A 22,602-nucleotide genomic window follows, 5' to 3' on the forward strand; every position below is an offset into this window, starting at 1 on the left:
TTTTCGTGATAATCTAGAACTTTTATTTGATTCCAGGTAATTTTAGACAATAGACATGATGAACTGCTTTCTCTTGAATAAATAACAATAAAATTACATCAATGAAATAAAATATACTGTAGGCTTAATACATTGTAAATATTACAGAAGTACTACTTTGCTATAGTAATTTAATGACTGGAGCTACACTTAATAACAATCTTACCAGTAAGTACTTGTATACAAAATATTATACAGATTACTGACAAAGACATCACAGCAGTCTCAATGATGCTACCAGTTCAACAAACATCTAACAGTACAATATTCTTTAAGAGGAAAATTAAGGATGTTCCATTTACAGAGACAACAAGGAAATACGTTTTCCACTTGAAACACTGGAAGTGAGAATCAAGATAGTCTGGTATCTTGGTTCATATTAATACAAGGAAAGGTTTCCTCTCTAGGCGACTCTGATCACCAGGACCCCTAGAGTTCAGTAAGTTCACACTAAGAGTGCTTTTGAAAGATTCCACGGCAACTGAAAGAAACTCTATCTGAAAATCACTGATCTGTAAACCACTGCTTCGACGTCTGACTTTTTTGTAAAGCCTATGTACATACATTCAGTCCAAATCAGTAGATAGAATGTTTTGTGTATATTACAATAGGTGTGTTAACATTTTATCAGAAGGCCAGTGCAAAGCAACTGTGAATGGCCATTTAGGAGGTTTTAAAATATCATACAAATATACAGTCAAGAATATTAGGAATCTAATCTTGTGCATGATGTTAGTGGTGCTGTTTATGGATATGGAATGGCAGAAATTAATGAGCTGAATGGTAACTAGAGACCTAGTTCTCGTCTGGTAGTTGGGCCTATTTCCTGCAGATGGGTTTAGGTAGCAAAAATTCCTTGGCATTTGATACCAGCTAAGCCTGAAAGTCAAGTATCAGACAGCTTTGGAGACATCTGACACAGACTTATGTCTAAGCTGCCCAGATGCACATTTATTTTTACATATATTTAATACATAGGGGTAAATCTAGGAGCTCTTAGACACTGCTTTCTTTGTTTAAATGATACTGGTAGTCTAGGACTCAGTCTTTATTTGGACAAAGTTAAGTAGTTTGGGAATTGGCCCCCTTTAAAGATGAGCAATGGCCGAAGAATGCATGTTAAGGACAAATGTCAGAGGGAAGTAGATAACCCTGACGCCAGAGTGTATAAGTGATTAAATTAAAATCATTTAAATTAATGAATCTAATTAAGGGGCTGGTTAATGAATGATACTAATGAATGTAATTCTAATGACTAATACTCACTGGGGAAAAGGTTTTGGTCAATATGGTTAGGAAATGATATGGGAAAAGCCAAAGTGGATCCACCTAATTTTAAGTCCCTTTAAATGAAGGTAGCTTAACGCACACATGATGATATTTCACAGATATTTCTTAGAGTATCAATAAGCACCAAGTTTAGTGCTATCAGCCCCATTGTCCCTTAGCTTATTAAATATGAGTTAGGTCTTGAAAGTTCAATGCACTATAAAATCTTATCACTAAAATGGCATTTACACAAATACAGTTCTAAAAGTGAATCTTGGATTCTTTTTTTTTTAATAACTATACCTAGAATGTCCTACCAGGTCTTTGTAGCTGTGAGAAGAGGTGGTACAGCCTGGTAGCTAGAGACATGATTGATATTCAGGTGGATGTAGGATGAGGCCGGCAATTCCTAGCCCCTGGTGGTATTCTATCAATACCCTTCTCTATGGAGTTACTAATCCTCCAGCATCCTGAGTCCTCCTCTGTGCACAGAGAAGAAAAGCAAGAGACTCAGCTGGAAAAAAATCTAGATATATCCTAGCTTGGCCCTCAGGTCACATTGATTGCAAGGAGGGGCACTGCCCCATCAGGCTGGGAACCCCAAACACTAGAAATCACAGGTATATACTAGCTCTCCACTTCATGCTACTCAGTCCTCAGGACTGGGGAGAACCTGTATGAGGAGAGACTCTACATAGAATTTATCAGGAGTGAGTGGCTTCTTAAAAGCAATACTTCTCTTTATCGGAAAAAGGGCCCAAATTTTGAGCACCATGGCAGAGATGTCGAACCGAAGCTAGCCACCCTCGTCCTTATGTTTTGGCACATCTTGGTACCAGCAGGCAGAGGCACTGCCTTTTGCTTTGTCCAAACATCTAAACAGAGCCAGGTACTGGGCCATCACCAGGTTTTCACTGCCCACTTGCTATATATACCCTCTGTCCTATTCATCCTCTGTCATGAAATGGCCTGGCCCTGGTAACTGGCATGGTGCTCCTTAACCTGAGATTGCACTGCTGACGTGCACCATTGAAACTTGCTACTGTGGGAGGGGGGGTTGAAGAAGGCCGTAGAACCATCCCCTTTATTGATTTCCATTTGCATGGACTTTGATTAATAGTAGGCGCCCACCATCCCCCATACTCTCCTCTCCCTGGGAGACTCCTCTACTTTCCGGCACCTCTTACTGATTACTTCTTGCTGAATGCTGCTGGCCTTACAGAACACCTAAACGTCACGAGAATTCTTAACCCAATCTCCTAGGTGGGAAGACTCTCCTGAGAAGTTTCAGTCAGAATTTTTATAAACAGGATTTCATGAAGAGCTCAACTGTAGCAACTAAATCCATGTGCAAGGGTGCAGCAAGTGGTACAGCTCACACTTGGTCGATTTTTCTCCTGTGGGGACATGGCTGTAACAGTTGCAAGATAGAATACACACACATGCACACATACACACATACACACACATACACACATACACATTTACAATCACACTCACAATTTTACTGAGCCAGACAATGTCTCTTCTCAATTAAGGAGAAGACAAACTGTCTTTTGGCCATCTGGGCCTGAAATCTACTTAAATCCAGAACATAACGATGCGATACACAGCAGGTGAACAGCAACTCCACAGTGATAACAGTATACACTAAGGTTGACACATGCTGTCTTAAGAGGTCCAGTTATAGCTAACGACTGCAGAAAGTCAGGGCGTCAGCTTTGAAAGTCAGTGTTACTTTCTCTTTTCCATTCTGATCACAATCCATTACCCAACTGAACAGCTGTGGTCCAGAAGATATTGAAATGTCCTCCTACGAAAATGCAGGCCTAACACAGTTTTAAGTGTCCATGAATTCTGCTCAATACTTTGAACAGTCTTCAAATTCTTCTTGTTGTTTGAACAGAAAAATAAACCTTTATGCCTATGTCAATATTAACTTTAGATACAGAGATTGGAAGAAATACTAAGGTTTCTAAAATCGTATCATGGACAGTAATACTATCTAAACAGGGGTCGCCCTGCTACACAATCACTCTTGTATGCCATCGCTCTTATGAGGGCTACATTCTGGTTTTGCTAAGCTAGACAAAAATAAATAAATAAATAAATAAACCAACACATTAAACACTGACACAACACACAACTAACGGGGACAGAAAACAGGTTACAAAGTTTCTCTACTTTAGCACTATACTTATGGTAAAAATGTACCTCTTTAATACTGTGGACAGACACAGCCTCATGAAAGGTGTGGTTACAAAGGTTATTACTCATTTCATGGTGATTTTCTATGGATAGTTAGGCTTCGGATTTGGAAGCCAAAGTTTTCCCTTCTATTTCAGAGACTTTGAAGGACCACCGAGTAACTGAAGCAATAGGCCTTCTTCACTGTAAACCCCTGGGGAATGGAGTTTAAGTACCTAAGCTATTGAGATGTCAGCAAACTCAGTAAGCACTGTGACAGTCACTATTTTACTAAACACGGTAAACTTAAAAATATATATGTAACCGATGAGACAACAGACTTCTAAGTTTTAAGCTAAAGAAAAAAATTTTTTTTTTCTTTTTCTGTGCAGCCACAAAAGTAGCAGGCTCACAGAGCCTCGGCGGACGTGTCTGTGGACACAGACATGGTCACCTTCGCGATCTTAACAGTGCTCTTGATGCAGCTCTCCGCGGCCCTGTGCATGCTGGCTGTGTTGTTGGCGTGCTTGTGCAGGCAGTCTGAGTCCCCCATGCTGTTGTCTAGAGGCTGCGCGGTGCCCTCGCACGAAGGGAACATGCTGCGGAAAGCATGTCTGAGGTCCTTGCTCCTCAGAGCATAGATGATGGGGTTCACGGTGGAGTTCAGCAGGCAGAGCATACTGCAGAAGGCAAACACCGTCTTGATAAGCTTGTTCATCTTCCCGAAGACGTCATACACCATGATCGCAAGCAGAGGGCCCCAGCAGATGATCAACACCACCAGGATCAGAACCAGGGTTTTGGCCAGCCTAATGTCCATGCGGGCTTGGTCAGGCCGGGTCACCTGCACCTTGCCGTCTTCTGACGTGTGGATGATGATGCTCTTCTGGGTCCCACGCTGAATCATGCGGACCGCGTGGCTGTGAGCCTTCCAGAGAATGTACATGTACGCGTACACAATGAACAGCAGCAGCACACTGGTCACCCCAATCCAGAACATCAGGTAGGTCTCGTCAATGAGTGGGAAAATGTCCGAGCAAACAGATTGCAGCTTCTTGCAGTTCCAGCCCAGGAGAGGCAGCACAGCGATTACTATTGCGATAGTCCACATCAGGCAAAAAGCCACGACGGCCTTGGGCCTGGTGACGATCCTCTTGTAGGCCAGAGGCCTGTGAATGGATATGTACCTGTCGATGGCTGTGAGGAACAGGCTGCCCACAGAAGCTGTGAAGGAGGCTGTAACCCCACCCAGTTTGAACAGAAACACATTGGGGCTGTCTTTACGGTGGAACACATGGAAGTCGACAAAGCTGTACACAAAAATGACGCTTCCCAGGAGGTCGGCCACGGCCAGGCTGCCGATGAAGTGGTAGGAAGGCCTGCATCGGAGACTGCGGGAGTGCAGGATGACACACAGCACCAGTAGGTTCTCCAGAACCGTGAAGGTGCCCAGTGTGAGGGACAGTACAGCGATGGCCAGCTGCTGGCTGGGGTTCAGAATCATAAAGCACTCCATGTCCATAAAGTTCTCCCCACACTGGATGTTCTCCTCATTCTCCTTGAACGACGAGAGAGACTTGTTATAGAACTCTGTAATGTTTGTTGTGTCTCCTGCTGGGACCAACGGGGAGTTGTCTCCTGCGGTCATCTTCTCTTGGAAGGGACTACCCCTGAAGGAAGTCAGAGGGAATTTCTGTGGGAAGTATCCTAATTTGGATGCCATGTCTCCTTTGAGGTCTTCGTACTGAATGTCATTCGAGCCCACGTAGAGGAGGTCTGTGGTGATGGTACGGAAGGTGGTGTCTGCAAGGCCATCTAGGATCGACTTCATAACCTCAGTCTTTGATTAGGCCAGACTCAAGGTGACTGAGAAAGAGATGCCGGGAGGGAACCCTAACAGGAGAGAAAACAAAACATAAAAATATTGAGAGGTAAGAAAGTCAGGAGGGTAATAAACAGAAACACTAGGCACCGCAAATTGGTGTCACCTCTGAACACAGAGGTTCAGTCAACAAAATAGGTTAATTTAGATGAGAGCCCCAACTGCCCCCCCCAAAAAAATTAGGGGATGGAGTGCCATGCATGAGACACATGGTTCTCATTTCTTGATGTCTTTGAACCAAAGTCAGTGGGTCTTGTACAGATCTGTATAGTCAAATGTGCCAAGCCCAATGAAATGAAAATCACTGTGCACCTCATGGGAAGAGTCCCCCCCCTCCCCAAGCTTCTACTATCAAGTATGTAGCAATCTGTGGTGATGATAACCTCTGTCCTGTGAGATCCCTTGAAAGAGAAATGAGACTGGACAGACGGGACAATCACTGAAAGGACGGAATAGAACCAAGAGATGAGCAGTGCAGTTTAATCGCAAAGGAAGCCATTTAAGAGGACCAGAGACAGCTCCAGACCGTGGTGGGAAGATGCTCCCCACCAGGCATGCTTCCTCACCCAGAGGAAGGGAGTTTTGGATCGTGGCATGGCTGATAAGAACTTATAAAAATGTCTACGGTGATCAGGGGGAAATAGGAGGAAGACTCGCACAGAGGCTTGTGGGATTCCAAGGTTACCAAGAGGAAGGTGGCAGTGGTAGAGGGGTAGATACTTCAGGAGCTCCTGCCTGGGTGCGCTGGCACAGGGACAGGAGATAGCTCTCCCTGGTGCTGTCCAGTGCTTTCCATGGACACAGTGCTAGAAATACCAATGGCTAATATAATGGGATCTTCAATTCTAAGTTAAGCAATTTAATGTTATTTTCAACATATACAGCAAGAGAACTAATTTCAGCATTTATAAATGTTTAAAAGATGGCTATTATCGCTTCTCAGCCTTTTGGCTAAGATCAAGTATAAAAGATGGTTATTTTTCTCTTTAGTGTATAAAGACTGTTGCAAATGCAGGATGATACACGTGACAGTTGAATAATCATGCATTTCAATAATTTTGTCACCCATTGATTCTATGTATAACACATAGGAGAAAGCTATTATCTTTTGAAACAAAATTTGAAATTCTAGGCCTTTCTGCTAAAATACGGAGAGCCTAGCCATCAATATAATTCACTTATTAATATACTATCCATTCAGCAAACGACAGAGTACCCATTGTACACCATACACTGCACCAGACACAGCATCGAGCTCACAGGGGTCTGACATCTGGCAGAGGAGAGGACCAGCTATCCCAGCACCTGTAGGCAAGGCTGGCTGCCCCAACAGGTGAAAGGTACTGTGGAGCGTAGTCTGTAGACAGCAAAGCGGACTTCAAGGAAGGATACATATGCCTAGTATGTAGGAGGAGTGTGGAATGGGATAGGACGCAAAGATAAAGATTTTTAAATTAATACCTCAAGTTTCACAACTTTTGTAAAAGCAAACATAATTTGGGGCAGGCGTAAAGTGATAGATATGGCCCTCCTTCTGTACTCTGCTGCCTCTAAGGCTGAACCTCCACACCAGGATCAGATCACAAGCCTCCCAAGAAGCATTTCTGGTCCCACATCCGCTGGGGGGGGGGAGGCTTTGCAAACACATGAAGATTGTGTGCCTCTCATTTCAACCTCTCTGACTGAAGACAAAACGCAGACTCAATGGGAGCTCCCTTTCAGGGCTCATACAGCCCAGATGAGCTTCTGGCCAACATGCTCACCCTCTCATTGTCTGCTCGCCCTGAGAGCCTTCCACAGACAGGCTTCCTGGGAGAAGTTCAGTACAAAAACCTTCCGAGATCCAACCCTGGTCTCTCCAGTCCTGCCCTCCCCAGCCTGGCTTAGCTGTACTACATAGGGTTTTGTTACACAAACACAGGCTCATGCTATGACCCCTCTCCCACCTTTGCCTGCCTGACAGCCCTTATCTATTTGTTATTCCCATTAGCTCATTGCTTCCCATGCTCAGACGGAGTCCCACCTTTGGTGCTTTGGAATCACAGCATTTTCCTGGTCTGCTTCTTGCTCACAAGTTCCAGAGAAAGTCCAACGTGGACCTCGTTGGAGACCTTTATTCTCACCACCATGCAGGGCACATAGAAAGAAGCTTAAGATTGAGTTGTCTAACCGATTATATTGTCTTCAAATAGGGCCAGAACATCTCTTTTCTACCTAAGGGAAGGAATCTCACCATGAAAATGGGAAAGGCACACGCATGTCCCTGGGGTCAATAAGTCAATACACATATACTCAAATTAGAGCTCGATTTGGGTGGGAGTTATTAGTGTTCTAGGTGAGGTGGCCTGCTTACAGTCCTCTGCTCTGCAGTCCCGAGCTGTGCCACGGGCAGTAACAGCCACCTGGCCTGTACTCACCAGCTGTGACATAGGCAGCTGTGCTTAGAGAAACAAGGCAGACAGTGATCGTGAGTGCCCTCAGTACTCTGTGGCAGGTGAGTTGAAGGGTAGGCTCGCCCACTCACTTACCCTGTTTGGTCAACAGGATAGCTGCTCTGGTGACAACAGAGGCACTATCGAAAAGACGGTTACTTTCCCCATCATTCAGGAAAGTGAGCTTTCTCCCTTCCTCTGAGCAGTTCTGCACACTATTCCTGGTCTGTCAAGAAGCAAGGCCCATGTGAGAGTCAGTGACTGCCTGGCCAGAAGCAGGAGTTGTGAGACATAAAGCTCATGGTGATACTGAATACAGTTTGTCTGCTAAGTCCAACAGACTCTGGGCAGTTGCTGAAGCTGCAGGCAGGAAGGATACAGGAAGGAGACTAAAGCCCAGGATCTGAGCTTGGTGCCTGATGCTTCTCGAGTTCTCTACAAAAAGAATGTTTCTCCTAGGTTCCCAGCCTCAGCCAGGTTGCAAGTTACTCTCAGGCATCCTTAAGTTCCCTGTTTCTGTCTACTATATCTTCCTCACACAATTATTTCTTCAATAACAATATATCCTACCTTAGGAGTCAACTAGCATTCTTTGCAAACTTGTTTGCAGAACAAGTCGATTTACATATGAAAACCTTTATCCCTGATCAAAGAGACATTGTGACATTTTCTCAAGTAGGTGCTTAGTCCCCAACTCTGGAAGGTGACTCACTGACCTAACATATTGGCACACCTACCTCCTGATCCTCTCCCTATCAAAGTGCTCGCATCCTAGTCTTCTGTGGGCTAGAGAGATTTTCCTAGACTGGAGCCAATGCTACTTCTGTGCCTGAAGGCTTAAAAAGCTTCCCTACCTGATTCTTCTGTCATAAGCCTCACGACATCCTTGAAGCACAGATTTGCATATCTACTTCCATAACCACAATGCAGTTTTCTAAACAGAACGCTAAATTTTATCGCCTTCTTTAGTTCTGGACAGCTCTGGGACCTGCTAAGATGGCCATTATCTGAGATAGTTTTTAAAATATGACTTAGTATCTATTTCCTTTTCTCAAAATTAAAGCAAATAAAAGTAGCGCAGTAGTCCTTTGTCTGAGCAGCCTAATCTTGAGCATCCCGTGGCCACACCCCTCAGGCATCTCCTCTCGGGCACCTAGTTCTTCACATCTCCCAGTTGGAGGCTAACTTTGAAACTTTGTAGCTAATGCTGCAATGAATTAATGCCAACAACTTTATTTTTCTTAGCTTGGACTTACAGCGACTGCACCTCCTTCTTGGCCTCTATAATCAGGAGAACCTCTTCAGTGTCACTAGTCCTCCTGCACCCCCCCCAACACACACACACACACACACACACACACACACACACACACACACATTCTTTGAGCTCTTTGCATGCACCACCACATTTTATATGTGTTATGTATTTTGATTTACAAGCTTCAAATTCAAACAGTACTGAAAGATCCACCATAATGCTCCTCTCACCTGTGTCTCAGTAGTGCATCTCTCAGAGCCGTAGAGATTCTTGTTACTTTTTTCTAGAGGAAGTCCATATGCATCCGAGTGTATGTGCATCTGTGCGTGTGCGTGCGTGTGCGTGCGTGTGCGCGCGCGCGTGTGTGTGTGTGTGTGTGTTTACCACCTCTGTACTTCTTTAGAAAATGTTTGCATGTACTATATAGCTTTCCATTTAGCAGCACACAGCAAAGGCAGCTTTATGCTTGTTCAATACACACCTCATTCTCTGACTGCCCTAAGGGTCTGGTAGATGAATGTGATCAGCCTTCTATTGATGGGAGGCTTGGGGCTTTTAACCATCTTTTGTTACTGCAGATAATGCCGCAATGAATTAATGCCAACCACCTTGTTTTCCTCGTTGCTTATGCTATTGTGAGTAATCTTTCTCGCCATCTTAACCCTGAGCTTGGACTTACTGTGACAGCACCTCCTTCTTGGCCTCTATAATCAGGTGTACCTCTTAAGTGTCATTAGCCCTCCCTCCCCAATTCGCACACTCCAAGGCATACAGAAAGCTTATTACACACAGGAGACTCTTTGAGCCTTTCCCATGCATCAGCACATTGTATTCCTACAATTGCGTCTGAGGTAATTTCTGTATGCAAGGCACAGAGAAGGTAAATGATATACCATTAACACATCTAGTAGGTGGGAGAGCTGAGAGAGCTGGGGCTGAGCCTGGTGTGTGGACCTCATTTCATGCGCTGAAAGTAACCATCAACTGCCCACTAGACAGTGTGGGTCCCGACTTCCTGCTTTGAAGCCTCACGATCCATTCTCTAAGCTCAGAGAGGGACCTATTTCCCCCAGTTTCCCCACTCACTCTAATCAGCAAAGCCCTGAGAAAACTGTTCCAGAAACTGGATGACCAGGGCTGTCGGGTCACATCCACTCAAGCAGTGTTTCATCTATAAGCTCAGGCTAACAATGATGCCTAAATCACAGAAGTGTTAGGGAAATTGACTCGATATAAATCGTACTTGGACCTAGCACAAACGCCAAGTCTGCAGTAAGCATTGCTGTCCTCCCTCTGGGTGCTGCTGGTGGCTCGTCACCATATTCTACATCCTAACTGCATTGCAAGAATACATAACACAGACTGACTACTACATTGTATGCTAATCACATTTCAAGAAGACACATCATCTTAATTCGCTTACAGGCTGCTTGCTTAGTTGTGTCCTTGTATCAGCACAGAGGTATAAGGCATAGAGGAGACACAAACATGGCGAGGAGAGTCTCAGCCTGGCAGCTGGGCTTAGGCACTGGAGGAACTTTACCTCCATTCTCTCAGGAATCTAACACAGTGACTTTCAGGCACTTATTTCTACCCCGACTTCCCAGGAGGCCAGTAGGTAGTTAGTAAATCATCCAGAACACCAATGGGAATCCATGTTTGAAGGACTCCAGGAGCTCTGCTGGAACATTCTATCTGTTTGGAGGTTTGATGGTAACCACATTAAAGCTATTGGGCATCGTATATTCAAATCTTATCTGCCCTTTAAAACCTAAGTGAAGGCAGCACACTCCAGAGTGAAGGCGATATGACAGTCGTTCGTGATAATCCCAGATCCTCCAGGTAAATCTGCCTCCTGGCATGGAAGCCAAGGATTGAAACTGCAGCCAGCACTGGAGGGAATTATGATTCGTTAGGGATGGACAGAGATCAGAACTCAAAAGGGCTCTGTGATTTGCTGAATTTATTTACGATCACCACATATGACCAGACTACCTATGGCAAAGCAACCGAACATTTTCCTTAACAACAACATGTTAAATCTAAGCCAGAGCCTGACAGCCAGTAGCTGCTGTGTCTGTCCAATATGAGTTAGGGGAAGAGTATAAAATAAATGTGAATTTCAGAATGTCAGATTGCCGCTGTGTACAGGCCGCTGTGTACAGGCCGTTGTGGAAGCTAATGGGAGGCAAAGACGTCCTGCGTCTTGGAAAGCCTTTGCCTTATTTCCACATTTGGATTATTGCACTCATTTCCACCTTATTATTTTTTTGCATGGAGAATATTCTTTGAGAGTTCATTAGTGATATGGCTTAGGCTTTGGGGGGGCGGGGCTGCCATTAATTTTCGGTTTTGTTTGCTAATGGGAAAATTGTAATTGGAAATTCTAACAGGATGTGTAGATGTGCCTGTTAAAGAAGCCGTTGGGGCTTATTACAGTCGTAGCGGAAGAACGACTGAATGGCAGCTAAAATGTCCTCACAACTTAATATAGAAACCGGGCCTTTATAGTAACAATAACAAAAATGTTTACACGTGTTGAAGCTATTATTTTAGAAAACCCTCCTTGGATTCTGAGGTCGGCACCATCTGTTCTTGTCTCCTCTCTCTGCACATACACCTGCATCTCTACTCTTCCTCCCCAGGGGGCGGGGGAACGCACGTTATTAACAAGCTGACTATGGTATCGGCAAAAGGAATTTGGTGAGGATGGCAACACATAATCTTTTAAAAATATACACCCAAGGGCCATGTCCTTAATTCTATAGCATATAAAACAGTCATGTGTACAACTGAATGTGGGAGTCCATGCATATAATCCTGGCACTTGGGTGGATGAAACGGGTAGATCGTGAGTCCAACATAGGCTCCCACAGCAGGGCCCTGTCACTAAATTAAAAGAGCAAAATCCCAAACAATATCTGAAGTCAGCCATGGTTCCGATTAGGCAAAGTGTAAGAATCCTGAAGCCAAGGCCTCAAGTGCTGACGAGACTGTCTGTACAATTTAACAGCAGTTGCTCTGAGGACCTGTTTGTGTTTTGTTGTTGTTTTGTTTGTTTGCTTTTAGAGGGGCATTTCGGTAACTTGGGTGCCTATCACTGCTGCATCTGTATTAAAACTCTTGAGAGTCTAACTGGAGTAGCATCTCTGGGATTACAGGTAATAGGCTGCTGTCTGCTCAATGTAGGCCATGTGTCCATAAATACAGCTCTAAAAGCATCAGAATGGTGGTATGCCCTGGTATGGTTATAGACTGTATTGGCACCCTACCAATATGCCCCAGTATTCCAAGCTTATAAATACTAAAATGAGACAGTAACAAGCTCCTGTTATACAAACTGACAGGGTCAAGGCCAAATATGGGAGTTTGGAGTCGTGGGTGTCCTGCTTGGGTGGCCGTGTGGACGTGTCAGGCCAGGTGTTCACCTGGACTGAACCAAGGTCCTGATGGATGTATTCACTATCTTTTTCCCATTTACTTCTGATAATAAGCTGCTTTCTATTGATTTGCTCAAGAGAAGGACCTTGATCATCTACGTCTTCAAAATTATCAGGGAAACATTTTAGTTGGCTACTGTTACTACCGTACGTCTTAAGTCACCGCCTCAATGGACAGAGCAGCAGCATAGCCCGGGGAATGATGCTTCCCTGCAGAGCTGAGCAAACAACTAAGCTTACTTATGGCTTCCGCACTGTGGTCATCCTCTCCACCTTCAGCTACAGAAATAAAGAATTAGCTTAATTATCCTGATAAATCAGTCAAAAGTAGATGATATTTCTTCCTTGTATTATTGTCAGTTCCTTTCCATATGCACACACACATATGTAAATATATACTCATATATATGTATACATATACATATATATGAATTCCATTCTATTGGTAATGCTTGACTGGCTCTCAGAGCTTTTCATCTATTTTGTAAAAGAAAAATTGAGCTTATGAAACACACTATTTTCCTTGGTCTATTCTTGACTAACAAAGGTATGAGGGGGGTTTGTTCTGCCTTCTTTAAAAATATCAATTAGTATGAACTAGTGACATTAGATATTTCCAAGGTTATATTTTCTTACAAATCTAATGTGAAATGTAGCCTATTGTTTAACACTTAAAGGCTTGTTAAAATTTAATTGCAGGGCTCAAAAAAAAAAAGAGAGAGAGAGAGAGAGAGAGAGAGAGAGAGAGAGAGAGGCGCCTTGGAATCGCATGGGCTTAAGCACCGTGAGATGGCAGTGCTCCAGGAAAAGTCTTCCACACGTGAACCAGCGATGCTGTGAATTAACTTGGCTTGGGAGCTAATTTCCATTTACCATTTAATTCTGCTCTGTGGCCTAGATGTTTGCCCCTACTAAGGTCTTTGACCTTTTCGGTCAAAGAGATATATTTTCCAGAGTCCGGAAAGAATGTGGTTTGGGAAGCAGCCTTCTCCTAGAAAAGAATATACAGTTTTCGAGTCAATAAAAGCTTCCTAGAGTTGTCTTTATGTTGTACATGAGGTTTTCTCATTAAAAGTAGAAAAGCAATATATTATTCTAGACCATAAACTATGAAGAACCCAGCTAATGGGCTCTTATCTTTACCATTCATTATCAAGGTCTTCACAGCGATGGTTTAAAATACGCTACCCCGATGTCAATGGTGTAGCGTAGCTTTAAGGTTTTCCTCCTTTCATCTGCAGATGAAGTGGTGTTTTCACTTTGAATCCATGAGCATATAAATTAAGTCTAAAGAAAAGCCAAATATGTTCTTTGGCTTCGAATCTTAGATTCGGATGAATAAATGCATATTAAAGAAAATCCGACTTTCCCTAAATTCTTGCCTAAGAATAATCTGAGTGACACACTATTTTCCTTTAGTATTTATGTGCCACAAATAGTATTATAATCCCCATTCTGCACAAGGACAATTGAGGTTCAGAAGGCCAAGGCTTTGCCTAAAATATTCCAGAGCAAATGCTCCGGGGAAGGTAATGTGGAACTTCAACCCACATTCCTCACTCCGTGGCCCACAAAATGTATAAACCTCTCTCTCTCTCTCTCTCTCTCTCTCTCTCTCTCTCTCTCTCTCTCTCTCTCTCTCTCTCTCTCTCTGAAATAGAAGAGTTGATGATCTGGGCAAGCAACATCATTGATAAGCAGTACCTGATAAAAGTTACTCAACAAATGATTAAAATCTGAAGGGACAGAAGATTCAAGGACAGCAGAAAGGTTGCCCAAACCACCTGCCAAGCCTCCCTGCCCCACGCTCTTCAGAGACAAGCATAACAAACCAGGACATGGTAGAGTGAGCTCCTGATTCTGGAGTAGCACCTTGGTGGTTGAAATACGATGAACTAAGTGCAATCTAAGTCACCACCGTTTTTAATTAGGTATGAGTGGATTTTTTTTTTTGTGCCTCATTAGTCAATTTACAGGGTTGTTGATTGTAATGACACTTCTACGGCACAGCTGTGATATGAAACGGCCACCTTCATGTCTGACACCTTTCTCATCCCCTCTCACTTTAGAATAAGACATGGTGGCAGTTAGTAAAGCAAAGCTCAGAGCAACCACTCCCTACAGGCAAACATCAGTGGAGTTTTCTTTAACACAGAGGAAATCCCTGAGGCCTACTCCCAAGTTCTGAGCTCAATCAACTCGGACAAATTATGTAAAGTTTATGCTCCAGCAAAATGAATGATTGTTAGACTCTTCGCCTGTGTCAGTCTCAGCTGTGTGACTGCAGAATGTGGCTGATGGATGTGTGCCTTCGCATGGTTCAGTCGCCACACTTCTATTAGGCATGTACTCTGTGCCTGGCACAGACATTACACACAAAGTCATGAACATTTCCCACAACACATCACTCTGAAATGTTTCTGAGATGTGATCGCTATGGGTTGAGTAAAGAACTCAAAGAATACAATACTCTATCTTGGGCCGCACATCGCAAAGCCTATGCATGTGTCTACCCCTTCACATACTTAAAATAATGGAATGGGAGTTCTAAAGAACATGAGCTGTGCCTTGAGAAGTCCTCCCAGAAGCAACTGTGGGCAGCGCTGAGCCATCTCTCCCAGCAATCTTCCCCTGCAAGAAGACCTCTGCCTGCCTCAGGATCTGGTACAGAGCAAGTTAGTCAATGGATGTTACCATGCGTTGGCAACAGTGCAAATCTAACATAGTTGCCCTCATTATAAAACCAATTGGCCACTAGGACACTAAACATTAGTCTTGATCTCCTACAAATGTCCCCCTGAAAGGATGTAAAATGTCAACATAAAATGTGCCGATAATGATCTCTCTGAGTGAGTCTTCTCAGAATCAGACTTATACTGCGGTCTGCAGAAGTCATCAGCAATGATCAGGTGCCCACTTTTGCCTCTGGTTCTTGTGGGCTCTGAAGTAAGATAAACTACAGTTACCCTGTGAAGGAGATCCCTGCAATGCATCCAGCCTTGAGTGGATCCCAGTGCATGCTACTGATAGACGTTTAAAGACATATAGAAGTGTTCTTATATTAGACTTTTTCCTTTCCCAAGTGAGTGCTAAGCACCGATCTTTCCCAAATGGCCTGTCAAGAGAAGTTATATGAAAACTAAAGTCAGCCACTAGATAGAGTGGCTTTGATAAGCCCATGGGAATCAACTCGTTATTCCATTCACTGGACACAGCTCTCGCTTCGGTTGAGTAACTTCTCCTGCTGCAACATTTCATAAATTTACAGCTGAATTAATTATAATATAAAGAAAATATGTTATGAGGGTTAAAGTTGGCTATTACTACTGCCTACAAAAATTAAATTTCTAATTACTTTTCTAAGGTAGAGGCATTGAGAAAATTCAATATATTAATAAAAATTAATTGTGAATATTTGGAATTTTGCCTCAAGGAAGTAATTAAGAATTAGTAAAGAAAAATTCTACTGAAAACAAATATGTGTATGCCAAGAGATGCTGAAAGTGAAATGGGAGGTCTCAGGAGCTCAGCCTCAATTCTAGCAAGAAGCTCATTTCTGTGTTATGAAATATTTATCTAACTTGCAAACATGAAATTATCAACACAGATCATAACTAACTCTGAGATGAAAATTAATGGAAACTAATGTTTTTATTATCGGGACTAATATGAAATATTTCACAAGAGAAGCAAATATTAGTTCCAATAATCATATTTATTGGGAACAGGGAAAGTTTTTAAATAATCCAATTCCCTCCCTATTATTCTCTCGTTGGCATAATTTTAAATGAATTACATTGTCATTTAAGTCCAGGATTTCCTTTTTAAAATATATTTAAAACTACAAATGGAAGTATTAGTTACTTTAGTTGGAATGTCCGGAAAATTTTTTCAGTGCATACTAGCGGCACAAGACACAAGCCAAAGTGAGCTCACAAGACGCAAACGGTTAGCTACACGGGAATGTAGAAGCACTAGGCAGGAGACAATGCAAAAGCAACACCAAGATAGGATTTGGAAGCGTGCAAGTGCAGGAAAGTGCAGAACCTCCGTGCCATTGTGCATACACAAGGTCAAACTCATTCTGGGAGTCGTGTGGCACAGTTATGACATTCTGAACTGAGCTGGAACTGACAGTGTTTGGGAGGAATGACTTGAAGAAAAAGGACAGGTGAGCTTGAGCAGGAAGCTCGTCGCCTGCACACCTCGAGACCAATCTGAAGGTCAGCAGTGGTTTCCACGTGCAACACGCTTCACGAACGGGCCAGTGGTGTTCTCCAAGACAGCAGCAGGGCAGCCTCTGGGAACTAATGAGTGCAAATTCAGTTTGGATCGATGGAGTTAGAAATGCTAGGGTTAGTTGGCCACATCTGTGCTGTTAACAAGGCCTCCAGGAAATATTTCTGAAATTTAAGAACCGCTGGTTAAAGTTATGAAACCCATGAAAAAAAGCCCAAAAGGGGGTGGGAGTTGTGCTTTAAGAAGACTGGAGTCTGCGCGTGAGAGGACAGATTGTTCGTGAGTATGGGTGACGAGTTCAAGAAACAGGAGAGCTCTCACATTGTAAGATAGCTCTCTGAGGCAGAGGGCAGGGGCCAGGATACTCCTGTCCAACTGGAACACAGGAGCAGCAGTGGAGCCAGCAAGTCAGAGTAGGATTGGAGGGCTCCTCTAGACATTTTCTGGAAACATCCTGTAACATTTTATCCAGTAAAGTAACTCAAAGATGCAAACCACACCAACCCAGTAGGCAAAGGTAAGCTAAGAAACTCATTTTTCCCTGATTCTATTTAAAAACCTCGCAATTCAGTTTTACAGGACTGCAACACATTTCTTAAACAACGCTGAGAAGAAAACTTTAGCTGCTGAGCATAAAGGAGTTTTTAGGGAGTCAAAGAAATTAACGCCTCAGCTCATTTGCTTATGTGGGAAACATTTGTGTCTCTTCTTTACTCCCTAACCATAAAGGAATGTGTCACAGGAAAGGAACATGGAGACTTTGCAGAGGCAGGGACTCACTGTAGACTTTTGCTGCTAGGGTCTGAGAGCAGTACAACCACAACTGGTATCTTTTTATAAGTACCTAGGAGCTATAAGCATGTAGAAATATATCCAAAAATATCCAAATGCATAAACTCTGAGCAACCATTTCCAGATTATTTCAGTGAAGATGAATCCCAGGTTACTCTAGCATTATTCCCTCTTAGTTTTATGAGAAGTTAAATGTTACTTCTCAAGGTAGTTAAATATTCTCAAAGCCAAATTCCCACAGAGTCAGGACTACAGAATTCTTGGAAAAGACTCTCCCCTCCCCATTTCAGTTATATGTTAAAGTACTCAGTTTTCCTTTTTATCCCTTCACGTGTCCTTGCTCACTTCTTGTGGGAGGGGTAAGGAAAATGTACAAATTCTGGCTAGTGACATATTGAAGCTAGTTGATATTTTAACCAGCCAAAATAGTCACACAGCATTCAGCTGAGTGTCCCTTAAAGAATCCATGGATTGGATTCTTAAAGAATGCTGAATGGAAAGCAAATATTAATGGAAAGACAGGGGATCTCAAACTTTGGAATGTTGATTTACTTGCTATAGAAATCAGTGTTGTAAAATTGCCAAATACAAATGTCCAAAAAGGCAGGGACTTAAGACACAGTTTCAAATTATTTCTAAGCATACTACGATTCCTCAGCAGTCTGAATGCAGCTCTCCTTCCAACTCAATTATCATATTGACTACAATTTTCTTGTCTCAAAATATGGCTCCAAGTAATGGCTAAAGAAATAGTAAAGGGTAGAGAGGGACCTTCCCATCGAAGCACAAACTGAAAAACTAAAAAATCCTGATTATGTTGTATTTTAATTATATTTAAATATGCATATACAGTTTGTGAGAGCGTTTGTCAGTGTATTAAACCACCACAACAGATTGCCTGGCACAGCTCTGAAAGATGCCTCTGCTTTTCTTTAAAAAGCAATGGCATGGAATTTGCTAGTAGGAAAAAAATAGATATTACATTATTAAATATGGGAAATTAGACTGCACCTTCTCTCCCAAAGTTAAAAAATGTTTTTAAGTGCTATTTAAGATTAATAAAAAGTAGTAAGGAATCAAGTCAAAAGTATCATATCTGTTCAGTTTTCATAACTAAGAATGCAAACAAGAGTAGGAAGGTAACATTAAATAATAAATTAGTCTACTGTTAAGGGGAAAAACTCTCCTTTGAGTTCCCCTCCAAAAATTGCAAAATCATGTTTATGAAATTTATTCAAAAGTACAAAATACATGGCAGTGATGCAACCAACTCAATGAAACACATCACTTGTTTGAAAAACAAGGGTTCTCATAGGAAGAGCTCCAACACATTTATTCAAAATGAATGACAACAAAACAAAGAAAACAAGACTTCAAAAGTATTCCTAAAGTACAGGTGTAAAAAAAAAAAAATCTCTCCAGTTGAGGCCGGAGCAGGACTCGGGTCACTGCCAAGACAAACATCAGGCCCATTAGCTCATGTTTGGGGAACAAATGGTTCTTCCTTAAAAAGGAAAAAAAAAAAACATTCTAAAAACTCAACTCCTGTGGTCCTCGAGAATTTCATGGTCACTTTCCAATTAAAGTCCCAATATTGCTCAACACTCCTGTGTGAGGAGAAGTCCTCAAACACTGGGAACGTATCAGCGGGGGATGGAGAACTCTTCTTGTACATGCCAACTAGATGTCCTAGAGAAAATTCTGTATTGGAATGTGCTCTCTTCTGCCTAGATACCCTGCTTGGGGAAGAACCATAGCTCAGGAACACTTTTACTAGGTATTTTCTGCTCCAAATTACAGGTCATCACACTGGTTTCTTTCAAGGAATGACTTTGACCTGTCATTGGCCATCTGTCATAAGCACACCCAGTATCCATGTGCCAAGTTCAAGGAAAACATTCCTATAAGATTAAGCAATTGAATCATGGTAAGAGGTCATGGCCGGTACTAAAGTTAACCCATCTCTTTTGCTCTCCCACACTTTCTACTGTTTTGACATCCTTGTAATAACATGATAATGTTTGAAATACGAAGCAAATAGGGCTACTTTAACACGTGTTTTGTGATTTTTTTTCCTGCCAATTGGTATAGATCTGATATCCAAAATTTAACCCATCATAAACATTGGTGTTTATGATAAAATTGTAATCAAGTGTGTTGATGCCCTTCCTCATCCTAGACTATGTATAAGATTCTTAGAGCACACAAGACTAGAGCAGATCTCCACCTACCCTGGAAAACATAACCGTCTTGCTTTAATTCAATGTGAACACTTTCCATTGCTTGGAGTCTTCTGGGTCCTTCTGTAGACTTGCTTTGAACTTGGACACTTTCCCAAAATTGCAGTATTTATTTAAAAATCAGAATGGTGTTTTTGCCTATCTAAAAAGTCAATGTACCTACATTTTTATTTTATCTATAATACACATCAATGAAAAAGTTTGTTTGTGCATAGGTACAAAAGTGTGTCTACCCATTCAGTTTTGTAACTTTTGCAGTATAGAGTTTGAAAGCATTGATATTCTGGATGACATCACTTCTTTTAGTCCAAGAAATACTTTAGAATCTGAAGTGAACTTTATAAGACGAATCTAATCTAATCTAAGAACATACAGCTAAGTGAATTAAATAGTTATTAAGGAATTAGCAATTCAGTGGGGAAGTGTTGAAGTCCCAACCCACACAAAACAGAATCTGTGCATTTATAACATAAAGTTAACATTTTTATACGAACGAGATTGGGATAGAACTGGAGATCTGGGAAAGAAGATACAAAAGCCAGAGTTCAAGTACATAAATGATGTTTTTAATTCCCCTGTGCTCTTTTCATTATCCACCACCCAGGAAGAGAAACATAGGCACAACTGTGTGTCTCTGAAAATATGCAGGTATGCAGTCTGTGACTCAGCCCTGGTGGTGTTTCAAGCACTGTGCAGTCTTGGTTTACAGTAAAAAAAACAAAAACAGAATTATAAATAATTTAAATCCAGAGGCTGGGTTCACTCTACCAGATCAGTCAGAAATGGTGACTACCAAAACAGGATAGAAGAGTCTTCAACTGGGAAGACCCAAAGACCCAACATCCTTTAAAAATGCTGGGAACCCAAGCTCTGAACTGTGTTCCTTATGCAGCTAACCAAATGTGATTACCCCCAAGAATAACGGGGCAGCATCCTAGAGGAGAGACTGCATTGCACTGACCAAATTCAAGAAGCTATGACCAAATTGCTCTTTACCAATTGTGTGTTCTTAGGTATAAATGTGTTATCAGTATCTAAATTCAATTTGTTACTTTTTTCCTTGTAAATTCCTGAATAGCTAGTTAGAGGAGATTATTTATCAGGCCAACTGTTTTCTGGGAAGAAGCATTTGGTGAGTGCCATGAACTCTAAACTGTCAGATAAGCTCTATTTAATAATGCTTTTTCTCATATAGTAAATCCAAGTCTAATTTCAAAGACCAATACACAAGACAACCAAAGAACCTGTCTACACATCCTGGCAGCTAATGTTCATCCTGAGTCAAAACGCAGGAGAATGCCATAGATTGTTTTGGAGAGTTTCACGGGCTTGGCTTTCGTAATTCATAAGCTGACAGAGCATACTAAACACTTATCAACACAATCAACTGGGGCTGCTTCCTTCTTGAGAAAAATAGATAAAACGATTCGTGGAGTTTTCCTTCAGGATTGTCTGTAACCCATAGCATGTCACAAATACCATGGTTCTTTTGGAGAATTTCATTCTGAGCAGTTTCATCTGGATAACATTTAACAATTTCACTATTTTAACATTTTCAAATGCCAAAAAGAACACACTGATCCTGCAGTTAGGCTTATTAGAGAGGAGCAGTCTCCCAGGCAAGACAGAAAGGAACACAGTCCGCTGGGAGATGGGTAACAGGGAAAGGAAAAAGAAGCAGAAAACACTGGAGAGCAAACAAAGCCAAGCCCAGCTCCACTCCACCGTGAGGTCTTATTTTCAGCAGAATTAAAACTTTACATACACGATTCACAAACACCACCTATGGCTTAATTAAGGTTCTAGCCACAACATGCATTTCTATACACAGCCACTGATGCCATTAAATCGGGGGGCAGGGGGGGTATCAGATTTGTCTTCTTAACAATGAGCACGCAAGCAAAGTCATTTTGAAAGGTCAGAAGTAAGCGTTGCCACCATGTGGTATTATCGCGCCCCCTCCTCACGTAGGATCAGGAACACAATGAAATCTCCCCCCAGTAGACACTTGATACATACATACCTCAGCCATGGGTGCTCCTTGCTTGAAATGGGAGACATCTTTTGAAGAAATAAAAGAGCCTGTTCACAGTAAGTTCTCCTAACGACCTAAAATGATTAGGTTTTTTCTTTTTTTTTTTTTTTTAAACCATGTCAACATGAAGCCTCTTTCCCAGCCACAGCAACTGCTCGTGTGCCTAAACCAACAGCCTGCAGTGTGTGCTGCTTAGCATGCTAGAGGTGCACGCATTCTGTTCCTCTGTGGACGTAATCAGAAAAAAAATATTTCTCTCAGTTAAGAAAGTATTCTCGGCCTTTCATTTTGATAGAATTGCTCCTAAATGAGTTAGAGAAGGTGGGGTGGGGAGGGGAAGGGAGGGAGGGGGGACAGAGAAAAATCGATCAGTAGGATCTATCTCCCTTTCAAATTGTCAAAAGCTGGGATTAGAAGACCAGCACTTTAAATCAGACAGTCCTGTGGGAACCTCGGAGGTCGGCTACTCCTAGTTTCTCAATTTTCTGCCAAACAGACTGATGTCAGGAGTGACCCCACAGATAATCAGTACCCGCTGAGTCTCCCCTGAGCATGTGCATCTCCCCATTGTTCAAAGGAATTAAGTTGGCAATAAAAATGAGAAGTTATGGGACTGGGAGAGGTATCTTTCAACATCCTTAAAGCCAGTAAATCTGCTCTAATCTCTTATTGGATTAAATGTCCAAGGAGGTTTAATATGCCAAGAAATAAACAAAGGCAGGAAGAGCTAATAGCTCCTATTTGGAAGAAAATTAAAAAGATAGGAAATAGGATGTTTCATAAATAGGT

General features: G+C 42.2%; 1 protein-coding gene and 1 pseudogene across 5 annotated transcripts in view; one reads left to right on the top strand and one right to left on the bottom strand.

Moving 5' to 3' along the window:
• Cnr1 (cannabinoid receptor 1) overlaps positions 1-22,602 on the bottom strand; it is a 25,353-nt gene continuing 2,751 nt past the window's right edge. For 3 of the 5 annotated variants that reach the window (XM_032904694.1, XM_032904704.1, XM_032904671.1), the window contains exon 2: positions 1-5,388. In XM_032904694.1, the coding sequence (XP_032760585.1) occupies positions 3,905-5,326 (1,422 nt within the window). In that variant the 5' untranslated portion in view covers positions 5,327-5,388 and the 3' untranslated portion in view covers positions 1-3,904. Of the gene's footprint in view, positions 5,389-21,801; positions 22,524-22,602 lie in introns of those variants that run through there. The other 2 variants (XM_032904685.1, XM_032904678.1) reach the window with 2 other exon arrangements.
• Positions 6,309-6,447, top strand: LOC116890632 (annotated as a pseudogene).

This window comes from Rattus rattus, chromosome 1, assembly GCF_011064425.1.
Source record: "Rattus rattus isolate New Zealand chromosome 1, Rrattus_CSIRO_v1, whole genome shotgun sequence".
In the NCBI taxonomy this organism is placed as follows: domain Eukaryota; kingdom Metazoa; phylum Chordata; class Mammalia; order Rodentia; family Muridae; genus Rattus; species Rattus rattus.